The sequence below is a fragment of the Petaurus breviceps genome, unplaced genomic scaffold, assembly GCF_028583685.1.
Source record: "Petaurus breviceps papuanus isolate PSGF00001 unplaced genomic scaffold, PetGlider_PUasm1.0 89824, whole genome shotgun sequence".
Taxonomy (NCBI): Eukaryota; Metazoa; Chordata; class Mammalia; order Diprotodontia; family Petauridae; genus Petaurus; species Petaurus breviceps.
Genome location: NW_027187130.1, coordinates 300,767 through 316,753, shown reverse-complemented (window position 1 = coordinate 316,753; position 15,987 = coordinate 300,767). Strand labels below are relative to the sequence as shown.

The following is a 15,987-nucleotide window of genomic DNA, read 5'->3' as shown; positions in this document are numbered from 1 at the left end:
TCCTGCCTTCACTTTTCTTCCCCTGCTCTAAGCAATGCTTCATACTTTCTGTCAGACTGTTCTTCTGAATAGAACTAACGATATCACTGCTCTGCTCAAAACCCTTCAGTGGTTCCCTGTTTCTTACTAAATAAAGTTTAGATTCTGTAGCCTGATTTTCAAGGTCTTCCAACCCACCTACCTTTCCTGTCTATCATATTACTTCTTCCCTCATAAGCTAAACTCTAATTAAACTGAATTTCTTTGTGGAGGGTCCCCCCCATTCATACCTGATATCTTTCTGCTTCTGTGTCTTTGTTAGTACTATTTCTTCTACCTAATATCTCCCCTGTCTCTTTTTCTATTGTAATCCTACCCATTTAGCAATAGAATAAAAAGAGTAATAGGATTTTAGAAAGGGCCCATACAGACCTTCTTAGGTATCAGACCAGAGTAGTGTCATGCATGAATTCATAGGAATGCACATAATTCAGAGAGTATGCAATAAAATATGTTAATTGTTTCTGAGTTGGAAAATCTAAATGATTTAGGGGCGGCTAGGTGGCGCAGTGAGTAGAGCTTCGGCCCCAGAGTCAGAAGGTTCCAGCCTCAGACATTTAACACCCACACAAAAATACTAGCTGTGTAACCTTGGGCAAGTTACTTAACCCCAATTGCCCTCCAAAAAGCAAAAAAAAAAAAATCTAAATGATTTAAAATTTGAGATTAATTCTACACATCCATACTTGGATAACAAAAGGGGGGGGGGGTGCTTATTTTTTTCATTAAGTAATTCAAGTCATTGGTGGTTTGAAATTTTTCAGAGACCACTGAAAGATGATACCTACAAAAAGGAACATATCAGCATGTATAAGGAAGTGCCATAGTTAGATTTAAAATTTTTGATGGTATCTCTTCAGAGGATCCTGTTTTAATAAAAAAAAAAACTTTGTCATTGGATTGAAACACCATTGAACTGGGTAGATCTCTAAATTTTAACAATAGATCTTTGCATTTTTGAACATCTGAATTACATTGATAGAACCAAAAGTTCCATCTTTCTTTAAGTTTGAAGAATCACAAGCATTTATTATGCCCTTTGTATGTGCTAGTTGTTCAGTTGTTTTCAGTAGTGTCCAACTCTTTTTGAGATAATTTAATATTTTCTTGGCAAAGACACTAGAATGATTTGCTATTTCCCTCTCCAGCTCATTTTACAGATGAAAAAACTGAGGCAGACAGTTAAGTGATTTGCCCAGGGTCACATAGCTAAGTGTCTGAGGCTGGATTTGAACTCAGAAAGACGAATCTTCCCAACTCCTGGCCTAGCACTAGACACTGTACCACCTAGTTGCTCAACTCTGTGCCAGGCAACATGCTAAACACTAGGGACACAAAAGACAAATAATCTCCCTGCCCACAGAATATTTAAAATATACATAAATAGGTATGTACAGAGCTGATGCAAGATAATCTTAGAAGGGAAGGCACAAGCAATCGAGGAAACTGGGAAAATCCTCCAGAAGTTGGAATTTGACCTAAATCTTGAAGGAAAGTCAGGGATTCTAAGAGGCAGAAGTGGGGAGGGAAAATATTCCATGCATAGGAGACAGCCAGTAAAAAGGCAAGGACATGAAATGGAGGTAACAAGGACAACAAGTAAATCAGGTGTAGCTAGACCATAAAGTGAGGAGTAATGTAGAAGACTGGAATGCTAACTAGGGCCCAGGTTGTAAGGATACAAAATCCTGCTTCCTCCCTCCCTTTCAGAAAACTGGAGTTTGTATATGACTGTATATAATAGGGAATCACTGGAGGTTTTGGGTCAAGAGACATGGTCAGACCTGCGCTTTAAGGAAAATCATTTTGTCAATGTTTACAGGATGGGGTAGGGTGCAGGACTTGAAGCAAGGAAGTTGATAATAGTGAAGACAGAAAATGGAAAAGATAGTGTTGGAAATTAAATAACAAGAATTCTGAAAGTTGGAAGGTAATTTAATGAAGCATAAGAACAGAAAATGAAAGACTACCTTCAGGCAAATCATTAGTGCAGAGTTTGCATCATTGTCTGCTGATTATAGATATGCAATATTGCACAAAACTTTATTAAGAAGTTATTTTAAATTCAGCATTATCTTCTTGTTTGAGTTAATACAATAATTATCTGATTATAATTTTTATGTATTTATTAGGAATAAAGTGTTCTATTTAATTTACTTTATTAGTTTAGAGTACAGTTATCTGTTAACTTCAAAGGAAACAAACAAAATACATTTTACTTATCTGATTTGTGACTAATACATTTATTCTAAGGAATGAAATGCACTTAGTAGATTATGAATCTTCATTACTTCCATGAGAATTAGTAACATTTTCCCCATCTGACTTTAGACTGTAGGATCATAGATCTAGAGCTGGACTAGACCACTGTATAATTTAATCCCTTCATTTTACAGTTAGGGAAACTGATGCCCAAAAAAGAAAAATTGTCCCAGTTTACACATATAGTGAGTGTGAGAAACAGGTCTTAGAACACAGTTCCTGTGACTCCAGAGTCAGTGTTCTTTCTAGTATATCATGCTTTAAAGGCAGAGCCTAGAGCAAAATGTGTGTATTAGGTCAATATCCATATACACCAATTGTACTTCAAAATTTTCAGTTAAACTAAAATATCTAACAGTTTTTACAAGAGTCAAGTAAACTAGCTCTTTGTTTCTAACTCCTAAGTTGGGGGGCAGAGCCAAGATGGCAGAGTAGAAACAGGACTTCCACGGGACTTCGGCTTCCACCTGCCCCAATTCATGTAAAAGGTGACTCTGAACAAACTTTGGAGCTACAGAACCCACAAAATGACACAGAGAAGCTAACCTCCCACTAAGGGCAGGCCAGCAGCAAGCGGCCAGCTCTGGGAGTCAAGCCCAGCGCCACACAAGCTGGAGATTTCAGCCTCAGGGCGGGCCTGACCAACCACCGGCTGGAGGGACTTCAGATCGCTAGCAGCTGTGGCGGTGTCCAGAATTATCAACACATAGATGCTAAGGAGAAAGTGAGAGGTCAGTGTAGTGTGGACATTGGGATCCAGTAGTTGGGAGTACATCGGCTTTTGCCCCTGAGGCAAGAAGCAGCTGAGGCCCCGAGGCCCTGCAGCCACAGCCACATGTGGCTTCTTCAGCTCCTGGCCTGCAGATTTTAGGGGGACTAAGCAAACAGTTTTAGGGGTAATCGCTGTTGCTTTAACCTGCTTGGATCTGGATTGCTGTCTAGGGTGGAGGTCCTTGAGTGTGCGACCAGCTTGGCAGAGCATGTGGAGGCTTCGGAGAGGGTACCCAACTAATACCTTCGGAAGCTGAGAAAACCCCAGCATTTGAGATGAATCTCCCCTGTCTGGTGGCAGAGCCCTACTGTGGCAAAAAGCCCAAAAGTCAAATAATTGAATGGCAACATGAGCAGGCAAAGGAAGCAAAACAACAGAGCAACCCAACTTTACACCTCCTATTTTGAGGACAAAAAGGATCAAAGCATGAAACAGGAGGAAGACAGTGAAGTCAGAACTCCTGCACCAAAAGCTTCCAAGAAAACTATGAGCTGGTTACAGACCATAGAGGACCTTAAGAAGGATTTTGAAAAGCAAATAAGAGAAGTGGAGGAAAAATTGGGAAGAGAAAGGAGAACGATGCAAGAAAATTATGAAATGAGTGTCAGCAACCTGACTGAAGAAAATAACAACTTAAAAAATAGACTAACTCAAATGGCAAAAGAGGCACAAAAAGTCAATGAGGAGAACAATGCTTTAAAAAGCCAAATTTGCCAGATGGAAAAAGAATCTCAGAAGCTCACTGAGGAGAATCATTCCTTCAGAATTGGATTGGAGCAAATGGAAGGTAGTGACTTTATGAGAAATCAAGATACTATTAAACAGATCCAAACAAATGAAAGAATAGAATGTGAAATATCTCATGGGAAAAACCACTGACCTGGAAAATAGATCCAGGAGAGATAATTTTAAAATTATTAGACTACCTGAAAGCCATGATCAAAGAAAGAATCTAGAAATCATCCTTCAAGAAATTCTCAAGGAAAACTGCCCTGATGTTTTAGAACCAGATGGCAAAATAGAGGTTGAAAGAATCCACCGATCTCCTGAAAAAGATCCCCAAAAGAAAACTCCTAGGAATATTATAGCCAGGTTCTGAAATTCCCAGATCAAGGAGAGAATATTACAAGCAGCCAGGAAGAAACAATTTGAATATTGTGGAAACACAATCAGGATAACGCAGGATCTGGCAGCTTCTACACTGAGGGATTGAAAGGCTTGGAATATGATATTCCAGAGGTCAAAGGAGCTAGGATTAAAACCTACCCAGCAAAACTGAGTATCATGTTTCAGGGGAAAATTTGGTAATTCAGTGGAATAGAGGACTTTCTAATTCCTAAGATAAATGATCCTTTATACAAATTGATCTCCTTTAAGTCTTGAGACCTGGTAACAGTCAAGATGGTACAGGTTGTGTTTGATCACAACTATTGTCCTGTTCTTTTTTGAAATTGCAAATCATTCTTCCCTCCCTCTTTTCTACATAAAATCCAGATTTGATGAAACAAGATGGAAGATCTGGACGGGGTGCTTTCAGAAGTCTTAGTTTTGCGCTAGACTTAGGGGAAAGGAAGGAAGCTTGAAAGTGTCTGGGCTTATCTCTGGAAGAGATCACAAAGGTTGAACAGTAGGATGTAAGGATAATAGGGAATCTAGACCTCCTAACTGGGAGAAGTAATCCTATGATACCCGTTGTGAAATTCAGTGCAATCTGTTATTTATATTTATCTGTGCGATGTATGTGTGTATGTATGTATGTTTGTATGCATGCATATTTGTATATTTATAAGTATAAATCTCAAGGTAACATAACAAAAAAACAAGGATGGGGGGACACCAGATTCAGAAGTGTCAGAGTTCAGAGGCAAAGAATGAAAGGAAACTATCAATAGGAAGGATAAGAATACAGTAGTGCAGGGATCATCAAACTTTTTGATCTTAGGATCCCTTTATACTCTTAAAAATTATTGAGGACTCCAAAGAACTTTAAATTATATGGATTACAGTGCTTGGCACATAGTAAGCACTATAAAAAGTTAGACATTATCAGCATGATGATGATAATGTCTGTTGATGTTTACTATATTAAAAGCTAAAATGACAAAAATTTTAAAATATTAACAGTAAACTCATTACGGTTTTGATAACATTTTTATGAAAAATAACTATATTTTTGTAACAAAAACTTCACAAGAAGAGTGGTATTTCACATATTTTGGCAAATCTCTTCAACGTTTTTCTTAATAGAAGATAGCTGAGTTCCCATATCAGCTTTTCTACATTTAGTCAGTTGCAATATGTTGTTTTGGTTCAAAAACATGAAGTCCAGCCTCAGATATATAATTGGAAAATAGAGGACTATTTAAATAGCCATGTAACATCGTAGTATTATTACAAAAATAGTTGTGATATTGCAGACCCCCTGTAAAGATCTCAGTACCCCCACATGCCTTTGGACCACATTTTGAGAACTACCACCATAGCATATAGTTTGGTAGGTGATAGCAAATATAAATTGGTTTCCTCAAAAAGGAAAGAAGGTAACGAGATTTAAGTGCTTATTATGTGCCATGCAGCTAGGTGGCACACAATGGTTAAAAAAGTGGGCCTGGAGTCAAGAAGGCCATGAAATCATATCAGGCCTCAGACTCTCACTAATCACCTGTGACCTGTGACTTAAACTATCTGCCTCCCTTTTCTCAACACTAAAATGGAAATAATACTACCTACCTCCCAGGGTTGTTGTGCGAAGCAAGTGAGGTCACAATTGTAAAGCATTTGTAAAGATTCTATTCATAAATGCTTATTTTCCTCCACCTCTTCTCCCAGGCACTATGCTGTATACTAGAGATACAAATACCAGTGATCTCTAGGCTACACTCCTAATTTTCTGAACTTTACTCTGCTACAAAAACTTCTTCACTCTAGAAGTTCCATATGCCCCTGGACTTCTCACTTTGGAAGTGTCTCTCCCTAACATGACCTTTCTCTGACTGGCTGGTTCCTCCCAGAACCTCCATTCAAAAGATACCAAGGCCAGCCTTGTCTATCAGCATTCTCTCCAGCCTTCACTAGTGACTCTTTTGTCTGCTAGGCCCTAGAAAGCTCTTCACTCTGCACTACTCACACCTGACAATTTATGTTCTAAGAAAAATGCCTCGCCCTTTTCTCTTCCCCCATTGGAGTAAATTCCTTGAAGGCAGATACTGTCTTTCTGCTTGTATTTGTATTCCCAGCACCTAGGGCAGTGCCATGAACATAGTCAGCCCTAAAATGTTTATTGACTTGACCTAAAAAAGAAGCAAAGAGGCAGCAAGGTGTGATGGAACAGGCATTGGGTTGAGTCAAAAGACCATTCAAATTACAACCCTACCTTTTAAACTGCAGGTGACATTGGAGAAGCCACTTTACTTCTTTAGGCTTTTGATACGTGAGAGTTAGCTAAATCTGTGATGTAAAATCCTATTAATCTTTTCATTCATTTGATACTTTTTAGTAAATTTGGATTACTCTGACTTGTTTAAAAAAAAAAAATGGGACCAAAGTTTCCATTAAGTGTGACAGCAGACATACTTGGTTTTTTCTAGCCAGAATATCTGCACAATCCACTATATGCTACTTGATAGCTGTGTGACCTGGAAAAATGACTTTTTTCCCTGAGCCTGTTTCCTGATCTATAAAACGTATAATGCTTATAATACCTACATCAGAGGGCTATTTTGAGTACAGTGCTTTGTAAACCTTTAAGTGCCTTAGGTAAATATTAGCTATTTTTATTGCTATATGACTGAATTGGGATAAGGAATGGTTGGTACAATAAAACCCATGTAACCCACATCAGCATGCAACAAGTATCTTGAAAGGCCTAAATTTTTCCTGGATTATATTTTTAAGTCATAGGCCAAGCCCGCTCACTTGATGGCTACCCATTCTAACCATTATGGAATAGAGCCCCCTACATATAGTAAAACAGTACTGCATTAAAATAATAACTGCCAGACTACATTAAAATGATAGGTTATACCCTTCTCAGAAGAAGAGATAACATAGATAGCCAAAATTATTGAAAGATAGAAAATGCTTCATCAGAAAGCTGATGGGAGCAATTAGGTGCATAAACAATGGGAAAATAATTTCTTAGATTTTTTTGGAGGGGAGAAGGCAGGGCAATTGGGGTTAAGTGACTTGCCCGAGGTCACACGGCTAGTAAGTGTGTCAAGTGTCTGAGGCCAAATTTGAATTCAGATCCTTCTGACTCCAGGGCCAGTGCTCTATTCACTATGCCACCTAGGTGCCCCAATTTCTTAGATTTTAAGGAAATTTTCACACCTTTAAAAAACATCAGAACTGATATAATGGGCCAGATTCACCCTTGAAGAAGAGCCTGACAAATAAATGATACATTGAAGGAATAGTTCTTCCCTAGAGCAAGTTCATGGAATCAATCATAGATTTACAGCTCTGTGAGACCTTTTAGGTACTTTAGGCCAGTCCCTCATTTTATAGATGAAAAAACTAAGGTCCTGAGAAGGTTAAGTGACTTGCCCAAAATTTACCAGTAGTAAATGTCAGAGATGAAATTCTAACCCAGATCCTCCAAATCTAGAACCCTTTCTATTGCACCATTCTTGATGTAAGTCAGGTTAAAGCAGTCATTCCTCTGATCCCAAGTTCACACATGCATTGATTTCAAAATAATGTACAACATTGTCACACCTTCAAGTATAACTGTTTCCCAATTTATAAAGAATTTTAATAAAATGTGTTTTTAATTACATTAACATTTGTTTAATCGTGTGGATTTTCTCCTTTGTGAATTTTATGATGCTTAAAAGTACTTCACCTCACATCTCTTTGATGCTTTATCACTTTTTTCCTTTTTTTCCTCTTTTTTATTTTTTAGTTTACATCATTTATTTCCACAAGATTTTGAGTTACAAATTTTCCTCCCATTTTTCCCCTATGTACCACCCCAAAACAGCGATCCCACTGAATATCCCCTCCCCCTATCTGCTCTCACCCATATCTTTCCCCATCTCCCCTCCAACTTTCCAGTAGGGCACAGTGGATCTCTATGCCACAGTGCCTGTTTATCTTATTTCCCAGTTACATGTAAAATAATAATATATATGTATATTTTTAAACATTTGATTTTAAAACCTTGAATTCCAGATTCTTTCCCTTCCTCCCCCATCACTCACCTTTACTGGGAAGATAAGCAATTCAATATAGGTTATACATGTGTAGCTATGCAAAACATTTCCATAGTGGATATTATGAAAGACTGAATATATTTCCCTCCATCCTATCCCACCTCCCACTTGTTCTGTTCTCTATTTTGATCCTGTCCCTTTTCAAAAGTGGGTGCTTCCAACTTCCCTGTTCTTCCCTCTATTGTAACAGTTTGCCTCTTCTATATGAGGTAATTTACCCCCATTTTGTCTCTCCCCATCTTCTCTCATATTCCTCTCTCACCTATTAATTTCACCTTTTAAGTATCATCCCTTCCTATTAAATTGGTCCTGTGCCTTCTGTCTATATGTACCTATACACATATACACACACTCACATATGTATTCATGCACCCATATACCCTCCTATATATATGTGTGTATGTATGTGTGTCTATGTGTGTATACACACACACATTTCTATTCCCTTCAACTATTCTTTTACTGAGAAAAGTTTCATAAGTTACAATTATCGTTTTTCCATGTAGGCATGTAAATAGTTCAACTTTGATAAGTTACTTGTGATTTCTTTTCCCAGTTTACCTCATGCTTCTCTTGCTTCTTGTATCTAAAAGCCAAATTTTCTGTTCGATTCTGTTTTTTTCATCAAGAATGCTTGAAAGTCCTCTATTACATTGAATGACCATATTTTCCCCTGAAACATGATACTCAGTTTTGCTGGGAAGGTGATTCTTGATTTTAATCCCAGCTCCTTTGACCTCTAGAATATCATATTCCAAGCCTTTCGATCCCTCAGTGTAGAAGCTGCTAGATCCTGTGTTATCCTGATTGTGTTTCCACAGTATTCAAATTGTTTCTTCCTAGCTGCTTATAGTATTTTCTCCCTAATCTGGGAACTCCGAAACCTGGCTATAATATCCCTAGGAGTCTTCTTTTTGAGTTTTTCTTTTTCAGGAGGTGATCTGTGGATTCTTTCAACCTCTGTTTTGCCCTCTTGTTCTAAAATATCAGGACAGTTTTCCTTGAGAATTTCTTGAAGGATGATTTCTAGATTTTTTTTTCGATCATGGCTTTCAGGTAGTCCAATAATTTTTAAATTATCTCTCCTAGATCTGTTTTCCAGGTCAATGGTTTTTCAAATGAATGAGATATTTCACATTGCCTTCTATTTTTTCATTTGTTTGGATCTGTTTAATAGTATCTCGATTTCTCATAAAGTCACTACCTTCCATTTGCTCCAGTCTAATTCTGAAGGAATGATTCTCTTCAGTAAGCTTTTGAGATTCTCTTTCTCATCTGACAAGGTCGGCTTTTTAAGGCGTTCTTCTTCTCATTGCCTTTTTGAGCCTCTTTTGCCATCAGAGTTAGTCTATTTTTTAAGGTGTTATTTTCAGTCAGGTTGTTAACTCTCATTTCATAATTTTCTTGCATCGTTCTCATTTCTCTTCCCAATTTTTCCTCCACTTCTCATATTTGGTTTTCAGAATCCTTCTTAAGCTCCTCTGTGGCCTGTAACCAGCTCATATTTTTCTTCAAGCTTTTGGTGCAGGAGTTCCAGTTTCATTGTGTTCCTCCTGTTCCATGCTTTGATCCTTTTTGTCCCCAAAATAGGAGTCTAGTGTCGGATGGCTCTACTTGCTTTGCTTCCTTTGCTTGCTCATGTTGCCACTCAATTACTTGACTTTTGACCTTTTTGCCTGCTGCTTTACCTTTAACTCTGCTACCAGAGAGGGGAGCTTTGTCACAAATTGCTGGGGTTTTTGCAGCTGCTGGAGCTATCAGTTGGGTGCCCTCTCTGAAGCCTCCACTGGCTCTGGCATCCGGTTACCCACCCTAAACTGCAATCCAGATGCAAGCAGGTTAAAGCAAGAGTGATTACCCCTCAGACTGGTCACTTGGTCCCCCTACAATCTGCAGACCAGGAGCTCTGAAGCAGCCACATGGCTGCAGCGCCTCAGCCGCTTCTCCCTCAAAGGGGTAAAAGTCAGATCATACTCCCAAGCTCCTAGTTCACAAAGTCCATACTGCACTGACCTCTCACTTTGTCATTTTGGCATCTGTGGATTGGTAATTCTGGGAAACACCACAGCTGCTGGTGATATGAAGTCCCTCCAGCCTTTGGCTCACTCGGGGCTGGGCTCGGCTCCCAGAGGACTGCGCTGGCCCTTTCTAGCTGGCCTGCCAGACTGTCTTTAGTGGGAAGTTAGCTTCTCTCTGTCATTTTTTGGGTTCTGAAGCTCTGAAGTTTGTTTATTGTCATTTTATATATAGGAATTGGAGGAGGACTCCACCCCTGCTTTATCACTTTTAAAGCATTTTCCTTATAATAATTTGGTCAGCTATAATGTTGATTATTATTCTCCCAATATTGTAAAGGAGAAAAATTATTCTTGGTCAAATGAATTGTCCAGTGTCAAATAGCACATGGCAAAGCAACACTTGAGACTAAAATTTTGTTGTCGAATACATTGCTCTTTAAATTGCCCCATGAAAAATAGTATTTCTGAAATTAAAATTAGATCTTCTGCAAAGTATTCGATTTCCCACATTTTATTCCCCAGCCTTTGGTTACATATAGAAAGTATGTAAGTATTTTTGTATGTCCTCTATAGTTTGGTAAATATGTTGTATCATCATTTAATAGTTATTTTGCTTGTTAAATTATTTCATTACTTAGGTCTCATACCTTGTCTGTTTCCACAAGGATTATGAAATTTGAAAATTAAGAATGCCTTTCTTCATCAGATATTTTCTTTCACTGCCATATCCTCAAAATTATACCTGTTTCTAAGAAACTGCATCCTGAATCAAGGGGTATTCAGTACTTATGGCTGGGCCATGTCAATATATTTTAAATGACAGTAGTACCAAAGTTAATTTAAACTTTTATTGCTATCCCAATCAAATTACCAAGGGGATACTTTATAGAACTTGATAAAATAATAATTCATTTGGAAAAATTTTGAAATATCAATGGAAATGATCAAAAGAAGGAAGAATGAAGGGGAAATAGCACTTGCCTCAAACTATAAAGCAGTAATCTTCAGAACCATCTGTTGTTGGTTAAAAAATACAAAGACAGATCAGTTAGACTAGACAAGAGAGAATCAGAATAATGAAACTCACAGCCCAGTGTTCAGTTTTGTGACAGCAGAGAACTGGGAACAAAGCCTATGCCCATCATTTGGGGAACAGCTAAATAAATTGTGGTACATGAGTACAAAATGCAAGATTACTGGGCAGCATAAGAAATGATGAATACAAAGATCTGTATGAACCAATTGCAGTGTGAAGTAAGCAGAGCCAAGAAAACAGTAATAACAGTGTAAATATATAATTTACAAAAATGCAGTGGAAGGAACAACCACATACACAGAAATCAAAAGTGAATGTGACAAAATTTTTAGAAGAATAAGCATGGCTCAAAAGGAGAGATATGAGAAGACATCTCCACCCCATCCCTTTGAAGAAGTGGGAGGTCCATAAACTGCACATATTTTCATATTTTTTTGATCTATTAATCATTTGTGCATTTTTTTCTCTTTTTAAAAAAAATATTTGTAATATGAGATCTCTCCAAAAGAGAGGATTACTGGGTGAAAGGATATTGAGGGTAAATTATGGTGATATAAAAAATAAAAGACATCAATGCAGATTTATTAAAAATAAAACTAAACCCAAAGAGAATGTAAGGGCTTACATTAATTTCCAAGATGGTTTTCATTGCTAAAATTGCTTATTTATTGGTTTAAAGTGTTGCCTATTCTCAAAGTAACAAAATTGCTGGTTCAGTCTGAATTTTTATTTTTAAATGTACAGAAAAAAGTAGGTCCTAAATCAGGATTTCTTGTGGTTCTTGATTCATTAGTTCATTCAGTTAAGTAAGTTTACTCAGCAATCAAAAAAAAAATCAGTTTGCTTGTTTTCCAGTGTCCATACCACATTTGTACACTTTAGTAAATATATTTAACCTTAAAATTAGCCCATTCCTGGTTTTTCCAATCATCAGAACCTTGTTCAAACACTTTGGTTTCAGTTGGGCAATTGCTAAATAGCTTTGACAGTGCTTTTTTGTTTGATCAAGTTGAAAAGATGCTAGCAATACAACATCGATCATGTACTAAATAAATAGCCTTCAAAATCTTTGTTTTTTTAAGCTAGATTACAGAAAGTGCTTTGTCATTTTTCTCAGAAAGAAAACATGTTTGCAGAGCTAACAATAGTGACCTAATTTTAGATGAGGTCATGGATTGATTATATGCCCAACTAAATTTTTAATTAAATTTAAATATTTTGTTGGCACCTTAAAATTATGTATTTATTTGTCATTTGAAGGCATAAATGAGACAAGAGTTATATTCAGCTATAATATAATTCAAATTTTATTTTAATTTTAGAGCAATATACTTTGCAGCTTATTCCAATTGCAAGGAAAAAATGAACAATGTATTTGATCCTGATTCTACCCAGGTTCACATGATCTCAGCTGCAATGGCAGGTAAGGATCTATAACTTTGTTTTTTTAACTTAACTCTAGAGCCCTGATACTAAATGAACTATAATGAATATAAATTGGAAAAATTAAGATAATTAATCTATTTTGCTTTGTTTAATACAGATAGTTATAGATTTTTACATTAACCAGTATCTGATGAAGAATATTCAGTGCATTTTTTTGTATGGGAGAGTTGGAGAAATTTGATCAAGTTAGGCTAATGGTAAATATTTACATTGTCTTAAGTATCCTGTTAAGCACTTAAAATTCAATTTTACATATATTTTTAAACCCAAGTGTCACTTGAATTATAAAACTATGTAGTTATAATTCATTCTTCTCTCCTCCTTGATTTTTATTTGTTAGCGCATTTTTCCCTGTGCTGCATGTTTTGGCTTCTGCCTGAAATGTGCCGGCAGTTCTTGGTAAAGTATTAATTTGTCCTGTGCTTAAATGCTGCAGGGTTTTTTTGTTTCTTTGTTTATATTTCTTAGTAGCTGAGATTGAATAACAAAAATGGTCTGTGAATGTGTTCTAGGATGAATGGTGGGAATATATTTTAAACGTTTTATTTAAACCTGGGTAACATTTTTTTTAAATAAGGCATAGGTTTTTTGTAAATGCTTTGCATAAAAACGTTTCCAGGAATTTCCCCAACCATAACTACTTAGTTAAAATGTTCAATGTCATAGCTTTTACTATTAGAGTAACTAATGTTTCAGACTCTCTGCAACCACATTGCCCAGCAGATGGGTTAAATGATTGTTTTGAAATCAGCCATGGTTCTGAAACAACTTTTTACTATTGCATGGTAAACACAGCCAATGTCTCTCATCTGCCCATAGGATGAGATTTGATACAGTAATACTTTATTCCAGATAAAACTGTTGGGATGCTTCCAGGAAACGGAAGTAAACTTCTACAGAAGTTTACTTTTATCGACTGTGATCTTTTCTTATCTGTCAGTCAACCAACAAGTATTACTGAATGCCTACTGTGTGCTGCTTTATTAACTACCACCTCACTTGTGGTTTTTTGTTGGTTTAATTTATTTTTTAAGAAGCTAAAGATAATTCAGTTTGTTTATTTTGGACCATAATGCTAAGTATAGGATAAATATTAGACCATTTTACTAAGCAGTTTAAGTTGAAATATTCACTCCACTAAGTTTTTGAATGATAGTCATTGATTGTCACTCAGTAAGTCTAGCATATATCTTATGGAATTTTCAGTAGTATTTTTAATAATCATTGAATAATAGAAGTTTGGAGCTAGAAATCTTAAAAGATGATCTTGTCCAATCTCCTCATTTTGCAGAATAAGAAACCTTGGATTATTTATTTAATTTTATTTCCCAAAACAAATTTCCTCATAGAACTTTGTAGCTACCAGGGATTTTAAAAATCATGTAAGTACATCACTGATAGATTAAAAAAATTAAAGGTTTACCTGTCTAATTGCTTGCCTTGTCAATGAGGAGAGAGGGGAGGGAAAGAATGTAGAAATGAAAATTCTTTTAAACTAATGTTAAAAATGTGTTTTTACATGTAACTGGGGGAATAGAAAAATATCAAATAAATCTTTAAAAATCTGTAAAGATCAGAAAGGTTAAGTTATGTGCCCAAGTCATTTAGCTAATTAGTGGTAGCCAGGATTAGAATCTACATCTTCATGCAGGGTTCCTAAAAGAGAAAGCTAAATTTTTAGCAAAAGAATCATAAAATCTAACAGTGATGGAAATGAAACTTGTTAGTGTTCTTTTGAACATTTTAGCACTTCTGTACTCAAAAGCTATGTCTGGAAACAACCACTGCATATTTTCTACTTGACAATTTTGCTAATCTTTAACCATCTGAAGAATTTTCTACTTTATGAAAAAAATATACAACAGGAAAAGATTATTAAGTTGATCTTTAAGGCCTTTTCCAGCTCTGAATATGTGTCAATGATTATTAAAAATAAAAGGCCACAAAAACATTAAAACATAAGTGATACAGGGTAATTATATAAAAGATCATTTATGATATATCCCAACACAGAAATAATTTGCCAAGATTATAGATTGTAGACATAGTTTTATTCAGCTAAAGTGCTTAAAAATAGTGCAGTAATTTTTTTTAATTTGTAGAGGTACTAGGTAAAATTTATTAAAAATTATATATATATAATGAATATATTTAGATAATTTCCTTTCTCTTTCTTCCCCTTTGCCTCCACTCCAAATTTGAGAAAGTTTCAGAAATGTGTGGAGAGCTATTAGCTTATATTGTTTTAGACTGTAACAAAGTTTTTTGCCTCGATTACCTGTGTTCTTTTTGTTCAGAGAATGACAAAGAAATTTTTGAGTTTTCACTGTTGACATCATTTGAAGTCATGAAAATGAATTAGCTCTCACTTTAAAATAATAAGGACAGATCTTGTAATATATTCATACCACAGATGTAGGTTCAAAATAACTTATCATTGTAATGGCATAGTACATGTTTCACATTACAAAAAAAAATAGTGGTTCCTTCGTCCTTTTTCCTAGGCACGAACAGATGTTGATTTATTATCTGTCATTGTTCTTTATGATGTACTGCAATTATTTCCCGATGTGAATTCCTTGATCCTTTTAACACATTGATTAAGATGTTTATACCTGTTTTTGGAGATCATTTCATTATGCACTCATTGTATTCTGAGCCTACTACTATTTGTTTGCAGTTATGTTTTTCTGAGAATTGTGATTCTAGGGCTTCTTTACAATATTCATGAGTGTTAACATTGAGCTTTGCAGTTATATACTTAACCACATGATTGGTGAAACTGAATGGCCCCATGCAGATTCATTAAGGTAGCTTTTTTTTTTCATTCTTGAAATGACCTAGTTCATTATGCTCTAGATATTCTCCAAAAGCATTTAAAGTTCTATAAATATAAATGATTTTATGACTCAAAAGTGCTGGAAGTAGATTGCTGTGAGAGGCATTAAACAAATTAATGTAGCTACTCAAAAAATGCTAACCTTGTCACTTTAGCAGTAGAAGATCTATTAAAAGCAACAATTGGTGGTACTGCCTGCAAGATTTTGTTTAACAAAACTGTATTTAAAGCACTCTGTACCATGTACTGGAATGCAAAGATGAAAGAAGATAGTTTCCCTGCCCTGAAGTTAATGATCTAATAAATGTTTATACAAATAAGAAGTAACCATCTAGTGCCAAATCATTTTTAAGGTAAGGATT

The 15,987-nt window shown here is 36.0% G+C and overlaps 1 protein-coding gene across 1 annotated transcript in view; it reads left to right on the top strand.

Moving 5' to 3' along the window:
- Window positions 1–15,987, top strand: part of SLC25A36 (solute carrier family 25 member 36) — a 54,686-nt gene that overhangs the window by 14,543 nt on the left and 24,156 nt on the right. Inside the window, exon 4 of the mRNA XM_069107316.1 lies at window positions 12,663–12,763. Coding sequence (XP_068963417.1) covers window positions 12,663–12,763 — 101 coding nt within the window. The remainder of the gene's footprint in view (window positions 1–12,662; window positions 12,764–15,987) is intronic.